The sequence below is a fragment of the Saimiri boliviensis genome, chromosome 13 (assembly GCF_048565385.1).
Source record: "Saimiri boliviensis isolate mSaiBol1 chromosome 13, mSaiBol1.pri, whole genome shotgun sequence".
NCBI lineage: Eukaryota > Metazoa > Chordata > Mammalia > Primates > Cebidae > Saimiri > Saimiri boliviensis.
The window spans coordinates 77,457,733-77,471,010 of NC_133461.1; the positions used below are offsets into that span (position 1 = coordinate 77,457,733).

Consider the following 13,278-nt stretch of genomic DNA (forward strand, 5'->3'; position numbering starts at 1 on the left):
ATTGTGATTATGCCTGAATGCACCATTTAGCTAATTGTGCTGTCATTTTTGATGTCTAAAACAAAAATGTCTTCTTGGTCTATATAATGTCTCACAGTTGAATGTTTGTGATTATGAGTTTGCACATGTTAACTTTGCACATTTTGTTAATTTGAAATGCAGAAAATAGAGCCGGGTGTGGTGGCTCACACCTGTAATCTCAGCAGTTTGGGAGTTCGAGACCAGACTAGCCAACATGGTGAAACCCTGTCTCTACTAAAATATAAAAATTAGCAGAACGTGGTGGCATGTGTCTGTAATCCTAGCTACTCGGGAGGCTGAGGCAGGAGAATCGCTTGAACCCAGGAGGTGAAGGTTGTAGTGAGCTGAAATAGTGCCACTGCACTCCAACCTGGGCAGCAGAGAGAGACCTGTCTCAAAAAAAAAATGCAGAAAATACAGTCCTGTCTTTGGGTTAATCTCAAAAATCATAAGCACCACTCTCTCTCCACCCTCAGGCATTAACTCACTTAGATAACAACCTCACACCTACATTTTTTCTGTCAAGAAATGTAGACAATAGCTGGGCACGGTGGCTCACGCCTATAATCCCAGCACTTTGGAAGGCCAAGGCAGGTGGATCGAAAGGTAAGAGATCGAGACCATCCTGGCCAACATGGTGAAACACCATCTCAACTAAAAATACAAAACTTAGCCAGGTGTGGTGGTGCGTACCTATAGTCACAGCTACTCGGGAGGCTGAGCCTGGAGACAGAGCAAGACTCTGTCTCAAAAAAAAAAAAAAAAAAAAAAGAGAAATGTAGACTAGGGATGGCATTATTCTCAGGAAGAATCATTTTCATTACCCTATTATTTATATTTAAATACTGTTTTAATAAAACGTAAAAACAATTTCTCTTTGGCTAACTATCCCTCCAACTTTTTGTGTTTCACTTTAAGCTCTGCAAATAAATTTGTGAGTGAATGAATGAATACATGTTGAGAAAAAGTATTTGATTTTCATTGGTCCTTAAGTGCCTACCAACTTAAAAAGTGATATAAACACTACCCAAACCTGGTATTTTTTGGATTTCAAGAGCTTGAAAAGAACTAAGTGTCAATTAAGTCTTTTTTCCTCATTTTGAGTGAGGGCAACAATGTTCACTGACATACACGCCATGTGATCTGGGCTTCACTGCTTCTCCCATGAGGCCTGTTTCCACTGTAAAAGGACTTCAGTTGGCTAGATTGGGGTTTTTTGTCATGCTTTGACCACTAGCCACAGCAAGAAAGTCCCAGAAAAGTGATAGTGCTCTGATTTTCCTAAGTGGATCTCCTGCTAGCTGTAAAATGAAGCCTTAACCGTCCTCTTAATTTATCTTTTCCTGTAATACAACCCACATTTCCTGCCCCATCTCCTATGCCTTTAAAGCGGAGATTTGGCTTGGCCAGTATTTAAAAAGTTATTCCTGGTACTACGTTAAACCTAGAAGAAACAAAACACAGCAGCTCTTTGCTCTGCACTATTTACACAGTTCTGCCTTACCCCATGTCCTTCAAGGAGTCAGAAAGCTTGGGTAACTTAGACACTTAACTGGAAAATGCTAGGGCAGACAACCAGTCTCTAAGCAAAACCAAGAAGCACCCAGCTAAAAACTTTGCACAGATGCAAAGGCACGACATCTACATGGGAATCAATATCTGAATTCCAACGTTTTGTTTTTAGTTACACACCCAACCACATGCACAAAATGAGTGTAGAGAAAATGTCATGTTTTCTATTTTTAGGTTGAAATACGGGGCTCATAAAAGCAGGGCTGCCATAAATTTTCACATTCAGGGATACAACTTATAACCAGGAAAAGAATCACACCACACCACACACACACACACACAAATAACAGTGGTAAACAGTTTTTATTCAGGCAATGAAACATGGAAAAAATATATTAGTAATCATTATAATAATTTGTGAGTATAACTTTTACAAATAGTTACTTGACATATAAAAAGGGAAATTACTGTGCATATAAAATTTATGTAGATGAATATTCCACACAACACAATCCTGATAGCAGTAGTCAATACAGCGCTCATCCCTCCAGATGAGGGGCTCCTCACACACTTCATGGCACCCGTGGGGACACAGTGAAAGCAGATGTGCAATGAACATTTACTTGGCACATTAGTATAATGGGTATCTATTGGCAAACACACACTTGCTAACAGCAATACTGAAAAGTTTACTGCTACCTCAGATTTAAAAGAAATGCCTGGATCTTATCCTGACGGCTGAGAAAGACCGAGAGCGAGGCTGTGGTGTGGTCACCTACATGCTGCCCTGTATCTGGACTGAGGATGCTTTCAGAGTTCAAATTTGTATATGTCCATTTCAAAATTCTTCATAAACATAGAATTAGCAGTTAATGATGTGACCAAGAAATTACTGTTTTGAGTATATTTCAGATACCACTAAGAGACAGAGGGGGAGGAAGTAGCATCCTGACAGTTCTAAAATAAAGGATCGATACAGGGAAGGTTTAGACCACATCTCAGCTCTGAGCCTGGCCTCCTCCATACAAGTTAAAGCATTACACAGACTGCCACAGGCCAGCATTGCACGCAACATCTCCATATTAGAACTATAACCAGAATATATATTTATATAATAGCTGTAACCATATTATAGTTAATAAAGTCATTCCTTAGGAATCTTGTTTGTCCAAATCTAACTGCATGCTAAGAGGCACAGAAATGGGATTGCATTTGGACAAAAAACGACGGCAAGTGCAATCTTTAGTCTCCAGGATACGAGCTCTGGCACTAGGGGTGGGTCTTCCCTGGAGAGTGCTGCTGCTGCTATTCAGAGGAGATCCTTCGAGAGGAGAGTCTGTTATATCGGTCTCTTTACCTTTACTCTATGAAGACTCAGGATTTAGTGGCAAATTGCTTTTTAAAAATAACTGGAATCTGGAGGCTAGTCAAACCTTTTTGGACAGATATCTCCTCGAAATACTTCTTTATTAAAGTATTTGAATAAGATGATTTTTTAGACCTTTGGCTTGACATTCTGGGATTCCCAGACTATATACTGTTCTTTCATAAGCAAATAATAATCTGTTTTCATTTAGATTCTTCAGAATATATACATCTTTACTCTAAAATCCCTTGCTTGAATCATGTAATCTTTCAACACTGAGTTTCTATCTTCCCAACAACAGGATTAAGTCAGAAATGCAAGTCAGAGAGCAAGCTCATAGTCACATGACTTCAAAGGGACAACAGTCAGAGACAGTTCATGAGGTGGCTACCAATTGTAATGAAAAACCAAAAGGAAGTTAAAAGGGGCTTTAGGACTTTTACTCCACTAAAAAAGAATGTGCTGAATCACTTCCAACTCAGTGTACACAGACCTACTACCAAAGCTTGCTCTTAAAAACCACTTTTGAGCTTAGAGTGACCATTGAGCCCTTTGTCACCTTTATGGAAAATGAGGGCTTTGCTCCGGCTGCTTTTAGCCAGCCCAGGAACATTTGGGGAGGGGGGGGCAGTTTACTCTCCCTGTTTATAATTAGAACAAACTCAGGGCTGTCTAGTAAATATCTAAGTATTTGTGTGAGAGTTGTACAAAGTATGGGTAGGTTGAAAAGGGTAATTGTCTGGAAAGCAAATTCAACTTGAGCTATCCTCCAAAACGAAACATAAATCTTCCCTTAGATCCCATACCATTCGGGAAGGCTGCCAAATCTTTGGTTTTTCACCATCATGTGCTTCTGCACTTCCTAATTTGGGTTAAGTCTGAAGAAGCTAGAAACTGCATGATAAAACTGGGCTTCCCAGTATTTCCAGAGCAGTTTTACAGAACAAAAGGTTTGGGAGGTGGCTGAAAAGAGATTCTCCAACCTCGAGAGCTCTGACTGTGACTGCCTTGGCAGCCGCTGGGGAAACTGTTCAGTCGGCCTCCTCAAGTTGCATTCCCCAATTAAAACACTGCTGGATAAAAACTACCTACACTTTGGCAAAGTCAAAAGCTAAAGAAATGGCTTTGGATCCAGAAGCTCAACAGGATCACCTAATATTCCCCAATCGCCATCTAAGCTGCAGCTGCCTTCTACTTTTTTTCTTTTTTGAGACAGGATCTTGCTATCTCTCAGGATGGAGTACAGTGACATCATCATGCCTCACTGCAGCCTTGACCTGCCAGGCTCAAGCGATCCTCCCACCTCAGCCTCCCAATTAGTTGGGACCACAGGCATGTGCCACCACGCCCAGCTAATTTTTATATTTTTGGTAGAGACATGGGTTCCCCATGTTGCCCAGGCAGGTCTCAAACTCCTGGACTTAAGCAATGCTCCTGCCTCAGCCTTCCACAGTGCTGGGATTACGGGAGTGAGCCACTGTGCCCGGCCCTTTTTCTCTTCTGTAACAGGATTTATTATTGCCTATATAGTACGTTATTTGGCTCTCATATGTGTTGAGGCAAACTCTATACTATATTCTTACTCTCCAGAGTTTTAAAACTTTTTTTTTATTTTTAAAGAAAAATAAACATACTTCATTCTGCCCAATATATTCTCTTGATCTGTACAAGCTACATTTTAGTTTTCTTTGAAGAGGAGGCATCTGTTAAGTTAGAATGGGGGATATTTCCTCGTAACAGTCACGGCTGAGAGGCCCGGGCAAGGAGCACTTAGCGAGGGTCCTTTGGTGCTCCCTGTCTCCCTGCGCATCAGCCTCATTCACTGGGGTCAGGTTCTTACGGGGCCCCTCCCACCAGTGTGCTAGGGAAGGGCTGCCGTCATCTTTGTTTAACACATAGCTACTTTCTTAAACCAATAAGCTTAAAAAGATGACTATGAAATTTATAGTGGAGGCCACTATAAGGCTTTCATACTTTAAACAGATCAATATAAAACAAGTAAACATGAAAACACCAAAACACAGCAGCAAAAAGATTTAGCAATCAATGTTTCTTTCTGCAAAATGCAAAATTAACTTCTTTAGCTGTAGAGGACTAAAGAGGAAAGCAGTTATACCAAGGCAACACGTGCTCTTGGTACTACGGCCACTAGGACAGCATTCATATTACACCACAGTGACAGCTTTCAATGCCCAAATGATTGTCAAACCACTTCTCAAATGACAGATAATTTCTATTGTACTTTTTTATACAAAATGTTAAGACAATAGGCTTGAGAATATAGCCTAAGCACCAATTATGATAAATGCATATTGGTAAAACGTGACTTCTGGCTTTAAAAGACATTATTGACCTCCCTGGGGCTAAAGATTGCACCCGTATGAATAATACACTGCTAAAGAAAAATTCATTTTTTAAGATCTATAGAGGTTCTCCACTAGGCACAATTCATTGCTGAAGTTGGATCATGCAACAGTTTTACGAGGAAAGTAGGAAAGCATACATATACGGAATACAATGCATATCACCATGAAGACTTTCAGGGTATAAGATTAAGATAGGAGAGTGCTTTAAAACACTTGAATGGATTTAGGTTTGCCTATTCAAATAAAAGGGAATTCACTGGGATTTACATGGAAAAATCCATGTTGGGGTTAATGGCCCACCACTCTGAACTGAGTCCAGTAAGAGCTTGAGGAATTTGGCTTTGTGGTACAGACTTCCTCCTCGAACTCCTCTACCCATTATTCAAGCTGTCTTTGTTTAAAAATATCAAAACATACTGACTTTTGGAGTGTTTCGCTTGACTTTTACTGCTCATTTTGTTAAAAATTCTGTCTTAAGTTAGAAGGTATTTTTTGATTTTTTTTCTTTTCAACCGCTGAAGAACAATGCATCACATTTGGGGAAGAAAAAACCCATTTCTTCACCTTATAATTGGTAATGGTATTACAGTTACCTTTTAATTAAACAAGAGCTAAGCTTTTTACAAGTAGATTTTCTTCACATATTTAAAATAGAAAGATCTAAACTCCGTCTCAAAAAAGAGAAATATAATGAAGACTAAATGTTGATTTTGTATCAACAAACAGAGGCAGAGGAGAGTAAATGACTCTAGAGCAGATTTGCCAAACCCTAGCTTGGAGGGACTTCCACACTGCGGCTCTCTCGCAGAAAGCAGACACTACCTTCAGTCTGAGGACTAGCCCCAAAGGGGCCACACCCACTAAAGCTGAGCAGTGCCTAAATACCAGGGCAACAAAACTTCATGGCAAATAGTCTTCTGTGAAAACCCAAGTCTGTGGTCTTCGCATCTTTAATCCCCTCAATTCTTAAGTTAGCGTTCTGAGTCAGGACTCTACTTCAAAATGGGGTCTTACATCTAAGGAAATATGTTCTTCTATAGAGAAGTTCTTACTTGACTATGCTTCAGAGAAAAAAGCAGCAGCATCTATAAATATACAAGTATGTGTGTGAGAGTGTGTGTAAAAGGGCACCCAGAGCCCCTTCTTGTTTATAAACTGGAAGTAAGATTAGGCCAAATTGTCTCCTTAAATAAAACCACTGATATTTAAAAAAATTAAAAGATTAAATAGGTAACAAAAAAATCAGACAGGTGGTGAAGACCCAAAGAGGATCCTCAAAGCTGCAAATTTAACACACTTGGGAAAGTAAAGATGACTTTAAAACAAACTAAACATAAAGAAATCACAAACCCAAACTCAGCAGCCTAAGGGAACCTTCGTACGGGGAACTGGGAGACTCCAGCACTGTCAGGTCACACTCGTTTCTAGACTAGGCAACCCTCTAGGGTTTCTTCCAGGGCTGTTGCATTGGCAGCAAAGCGAGACAGGCAGCAGTAGGCATGTGCTTTTTTTTTTAGTTTTTTTTTTTTTTTTCTCTGCAAAGGGCAATTATTCCTGGATAAGGCAAGATAATTGTGGTCACAAGAGAAGCAGCCAAATGCAGATCTGCTGAGCTAACAGAGGGAGTCTCAGTCTGTCTTTCCCAGCTTTGCAATCAGCTCATCACAGATTTTTGTCAGTTCTTCAATTTCTTGGTTCTGAAAGACAAATTGACAGGATTATGCAGGCTACTCTGTATTTTGAAATAAAGGCAAATACAGCTAACTAGTCCCAAGTCTGGCCATACCCTACGCTAGATATCCTAATTCAGTAATTCTTAACTTTTCTACATCAGAGATACTTTAAAGAAAAAAAGGCTACACATCTTCTCCTCAAAAAACGTACTCACAAAATTATGCTTCAATTGAGTAAGGGGTGAGAACAGTCACCAGCCCTCTGAAACTTGTGAACCTCTTAGTTCCCCAATTTTCTTGTTATCAGAGAAATTATCTGAGGTACTTGTCAAAAACTTAAGTATCTGAGTCTTGCTCAATCCATCAGCATCTCCAAGGATGCTGGAGTCTGAATCTCCCAGGGAACACCGTTCTAGGGGCTATCAGACCCTGAGATAAAAACTCCTGCTCTTGATGAATGGATGGTACAGGTATGAGTAGATAATTGGAAATGCAGTAAGGAAAACACACCAGACACATATAAAAATGGAAAACTAAAAATTGCTTAGTGAGAAATAGGAATTGTTGCTAGTCCTGGTTTTCATTTATCTAGAGCAGTTTCTCAACAGTGGCCCTGCTGATATTTTAGGATGGGGAAGTCTGTGGTCCGGAGCTGTTCTGTGCATTGTAGGATGTTTAACAGCATCCCTGGCCTCCTGCAACTCCCACTGGTGACAACCAAACAAATCTATCTCCAGATGGTACTTAACACCTAACACCTCCCAGAGGGCAAAACTGTCCCCAACTGCGAACCACTGATCTAAAGCAATGAAGGGGAAAGATGGCTTCATATTAATATATTGCATAACAAACAAAAAGAAAGAAAGGCAGTCTCATGACCCCAACTAGGAACGTGCTCTGAACTTCAGTTAAAACGCAACTTCCTCTCTGCACCCTGCTTGTGGGTGATTTCCACATGAAGTGCTTGTAAATTTAATGGTTTGACTTACTTGTTTCCACGTGGATCAGTTCAGAAAAGAACTGGACTGAAGTGTCTGAGTAGAAAGCCAAAGTCTCTTAACCCAGATCTGTCATAAGCCAATCACCGCTGAGGAGGAAAAGCAAACGCCTCTGTGGCCACCCACACCAGGCCCCTTCTGTACCTTCTGCTGCAGGGCCCGTTCCAGGGACTCCACCTTCATCTGTTCTTTCCGGAGTCCAGCATGGAGAGCTGCACTCTCAGCCTTTGCTTTTGTTCGAACCTGAGCAATCTCTTCATTGGCTCTGTTTACAGTGTTTGGGTGGAGTAAAGAGACAAAACGCACACGGTTAGTCACTGGTCAAAGCCAGTCAGGATACTAACCACTGACATCTGTGAGGCACAGGCCCCGCACAGGCACCAAATAAATGACTGTGTGGTAAGAGAAAAAACAAAAATCAGTGACCTAAATAATTCCATTTTAATTTATAAAAATTCAATTTACAGACACCTTCAAAATTTCTGTCTCACTAGCAAATGGTTTCTACAACAGTCTTAGAATTTTTTTTAACCCAGTACAAAAGTGGACTGGGTAATTATGGAGACGATCACAGCTAGAGCTGGGATACTAACCCTGACGTCTGTGAGACACGGGTCTACCAGAAGTGAGTTTATTAATGAGATGCGAAAGGCCTTCTTAAAAACCATAAATGTCAGTTGATGAACAGACAGTAAACTGATGAAAGGATGCTAAAGCCTCATTAGTAATCAGAGGCATATAAACTAAAACAATAAACTTTAAAAATTGATCGAATTGGCAAAAATTTACAAGGATGTCTTATCCTGTGTGGGCTAAGATGTAAGGAGACAGGCAGGCTCATGTGCCAATGGGTGGATGAAAACTGGCGCAGCCTTGTAGAGGGCAATGCAGTAGTCCCCAGGATAACTTAAAGTGTACACACCCTCAAACTCAGCCATCCCTCCTTCAGTTACATATTCACAGAAATACTCCCACCTGGCACAACAGTGCGTGCACAGGATGATTGCTGCAGTGTTACCTACAGAAAAGTTTGTAACTGTCTAAATGCCATCAACAAAGAAATGCTATAGTTCTATGACCTAATAAAAAGAATGAGATTCAGCTATATATTCTGACATGAAAAAATGGCCATGATATGCTTGCTACTAAGGGAAAAAGGAAATTTGTCTAATGTGACTCTAATATTGCAAAGAGTTTTTACAGTTAAGGTTCAAAACCATAGTATTTATAAAGACACAAAGAAAAGACTAGAAGGACATACAATAAACTTATGTATAACACATAGAGGGATCTATATAACCTATGGAGAAGAACACATAAGAAACATAATTACAATACTATGGGAGTGGGATGAGGACAGGGGAACTTTTGTTTTTACAAATAGAAATTTAGACAGCAAAATGTACAAGTATGTATTACCTTTTAGTTAAAAAGTCAAGTTGCAGGCTGGGCACAGTGGCTCATACCTGTAACCCCAGAACTTTGTGAAACCAAGGTGGTCGGATCACTTGAGGTCAGGAGTTTGAGACCGGCCTGCCCAATATGGCGAAACCCTGTCTCTACTAAAAATACAAATATTAGCTGGGCTTGGTGGTGGGTGCCTGTAATCCTAGCTACTGAGTAGGGTGAGGCAGGAGAATCACTTGAACCCGGAGGCAGAGGCTGCAGTGAGCCAACATTGTGCCACTGCACCCCAGCCTGGGCAACAGAGACTTTGTCTCAAAAAAAAAAAAAAAAAAAAAAACGAACAAAAAAATCAAGTGGGATACTACTCCCCAGGATAAATTCCAAATGTATTAGATTTAAGGATTAAAAAAATTAAGCCATAAAGTATAAGTAAAACATGAGAGAATATTTTCTATCCAGCATGGGGAATCTTTGTTACTATGACAAGGAATCCGGAAGTTGTAAAGGAAATGACTAACACATTTCACCACATAAAAGTAAATTTCTGAATATCAAAAAACACTATAGGCAGGGGTAAAAGACAAATGATAAACTTGAAAAATTATTTAAAATGCTTATCACAAAGGGCTGGTGTCCCTAATTTATAAAATATATAAACTGACAATAGGAAAATGGGCAAAGAATAGAGTCATTCATAGTAAAGCAAATATATTAATAAATGAATGCTGAAATATATTCAATTTCATTCACAAGATAAATGCAAATCAAAGTTACATTGATTAAAATAGATGCTCTGTTACTTGCCAAAAACAAACAAAAACCTATGTCAAAATATTATTTTCACCTATTAGATTTTCAGAAAATCAAAAAGTTGATCTATTGGCACAGCTGTAGAAAAAAAGAGATGCTCTCATATATTATATAGGGATATAAAATGATAAAAGTCTAATGGGGCCAATCTGACAACATTTATAATAATTATAAAATCACATATGCTTTGGCCTAGCAATTCCTTTTCCAACATACAGATCATAAAGATAACTCACAGGCATGCAAAATGATCACCTACCAGGTCACTTACTACAGCACTGTCTGTGGCAGCAAGACATTTTAATTAACTTTAATGTCTAACAGGAAGAGACTGTTAAATAAATGACACATTTCAACAATGGAATACCATGTGGCTATTAGAAAAAAAGGTGGAAGCTCTTCTTGGACTGAGATGGAAAGATCAAATTATACTGCTAAGCAAAAACAGTAAAGTATGATATAATCATGTAAAAAAGGAGAAAAAAAATTATAATAGGAAGAAAAAACAGAAATCAATAACGATGATTACCTGGTGTAGAAAAAGGTGGGAATCCAGTGGAAGGGGGCAGGAGTGGAGATGGGTACTGTATACCTTTTTTTGCTTTTTAATGTTTTAACAATGGGAAGAGGGTTTGAAAGGTGAGATAAAACACACATGTACAATACAACCTGGAGTTGCAAAACAGTGAATTTTTTTTCCTTTGTCAGTCTTCCCACAACATCATGAAAAGTGAAATTCAGAATTTACAAGCTCTTACTTGTCCAGTTTTTCTTCTGCATGGATTTTCAGGGCCTGGTATCTCTGCTCTTCTTGTTTAACTCTGGCTAAGTAATCCTGAGCACATTTCTTCAAGGCTTCTTCATTCTGTTCCAAAGCAAAAATTGAAAATCAACAGGTCATTTTGTTTCTTCTATTAGTAATCTACCATGAATCAGAGTTTTCCTTTTTTAAAGAATGGAAAAATCTAATTAATTCAGATACCTTTTATTCATACTCTACAGTAACTTGAAATAGGTACATGTAATTCTGAGGAAATTCTACATAATGTCCTCATGTTAATTTTCCGTATCCTATGGTAAGGGTCAGTTATACCAATATGCCTACTTCAGGAAGGCAGTTATTCAAAACTGAATGGCAATTTGACTTCCATACTTGATAAACTGGCCAGTTTCATTTTTATTTTAATAGGAAAGTAAAGACATTTCATTGCTCTAATTGTGTCTTGTTGATATTGTCAAGCTAAATTAAATCAACAGGCACATTTACAGCTAAATTTGAAATATTATACTTAATGTCTTCTAGAATATGCAGCTTGAATTTTTCAGTGACATAGCATTCCTTTCAATCCCTTTTACTAATATTGAACAGGTGAATTATCAGAAAGAATGTTTCTAGAATTCGCCTGAGGTCTGAGGGTTCAATGCTCTCTACGCCAAAGCCTGGGGCTTACTGGCTTGACGCAGGAGAGGAATAGACAAGACATGCCACCAAGTGGGCTGGATGCCTGAACAACCAAAGAAGGGAAAATGTGGAAAAAATCCAGCTTCACTGGAATCGAAGATACCAGGCCAGTAGACCCTCAGCCCCTATTTAGAAGGATACCCACACCTCTGGCGTATGTATTTGATGACCGGTTACCAAGGAAATACACTAATGAAAATATACCAGGAGGCAGATGGAAAAAAACACACTACCTTCTTGAACCCTTCCAGAACGCCCTTCAGGTTCTCGTATCTCCTGAAGAGATCAGAAAGGGACCTTTCCACAGAGTTAAGGTCGGCCAAGGCCTGTTCCTTCTCCATGGTCAGTTGCTGGAAGCTTTTCTGAGACGTCATACTTGTCCTCTGTTCATCTTCTGGGAATCACAAGTCAAAAATAATGGCATGTTTATTCAACAAACAGAGACTCCCCAGAAGCCAAGCAGTGTTCTCAGTGGTAGGGACTCAGTCGGGGATGTGACCGAGCTCCCGCTCTCATGGCTTATATTCTAGTTGGGGGAGATGGGTGGTGACAAGTGATGGGGAAAAAACAAGGCAGGGTAAAGGGAAGTGGGGGCAAGGGAGGGGGTTGTTATTGCACAGAGAGTAGCTGGCCTCAGAAGAGATATGAGCAGAGACTGGACAGAAATGAGGGTATGAGTCACACAGCTACCTGGGAAGAGAATATTCCACAGAGAAGAACAGCTGTGGTAAGGCCCTGAGCTGGGAAGGCATTAGGTGATGTGGAGAGTAGAAAATATCATTTTGGTAATTTAGTGGAGAATGGCCAGACTTTGGTTTAGGGAGTCAATCCTTATGATATGGATGAGAAGAGACTCTAAATTCAACGCAGGAGGATCAATCCCTGTTGTTTTGTAAAGGCACTATGGGGTCTGATGCAGAGAAACTAAAACCTGCACTAGAGTAAGAACCCTGCACTAAAACACAGGATGCTCCCAGCAGGCGTTAGCGATGTCACCAGGCCACCGATGCTCACAGAATTCAAGGCCTGCCATCCTCTAGGATGAACCTAACTACAGTTGACCCTCATTATTCACCAAGTCTGTATTTCCAAATTCATCTACTTGCTAAAATTTATTTGTAATCCTAAAATCTATCCTCCTGGACTTACATGGTCATTTGCGGATGTGTGCAGAGTGGCAAAAGTGCTTTAGTCATCTGATGTGTACACTCTCAGCTGACTGTGAACAAAGCAATACTCTGCCTTCCTGATTCATTCTGCAAACAAGTGCTCTCCATGTGGTCTATTCAGGGCCAAGTTTTTTGCATTTGTGTGCTTTTTGCTGGAGACCTCACTGTTCCGAGTGGCCTCCAAGGGCAGTGCTAAAGTGCTGTCTAGTGTTCATAAGCACAAGAAGGCAGTGAGGTGCCTTAAAATACATATGTTACAGAAGCTCTGTTCAGACCTGAGCCAAAGTGCCACTGACTGTGAGTTCAATGTTAATGAATCAACTATATATATTAAATAAGGTGTCTTTAAATAGGAACACACATAAGACAAGGTTATATATTGATCAATCAGTGAAAATGCTGGGGCCAGACACAGGACTCTTAACTCTGTCTTTCCCCTAGAAGCAGTCTTTAGTATCACTAATTCAGTGTTTGCAGCAACTTTATAAAACATA

General features: G+C 39.8%; 1 protein-coding gene across 6 annotated transcripts in view; it reads right to left on the reverse strand.

The window, feature by feature from the left end:
• Positions 1–1,877: 1,877 nt before the first annotated feature.
• The window catches only part of TACC1 (transforming acidic coiled-coil containing protein 1), a 62,172-nt gene continuing 50,771 nt past the window's right edge, over positions 1,878–13,278 (reverse strand). For all 6 annotated transcript variants that reach the window (XM_039463364.2, XM_010348735.3, XM_039463362.2 and 3 more), the window contains 4 exons: positions 11,849–12,009; positions 10,912–11,018; positions 8,081–8,201; positions 1,878–6,962 (listed from right to left, as the gene is read on the reverse strand). In XM_039463364.2, the coding sequence (XP_039319298.1) occupies positions 6,894–6,962; positions 8,081–8,201; positions 10,912–11,018; positions 11,849–12,009 (458 nt within the window). In that variant the 3' untranslated portion in view covers positions 1,878–6,893. The remainder of the gene's footprint in view (positions 6,963–8,080; positions 8,202–10,911; positions 11,019–11,848; positions 12,010–13,278) is intronic.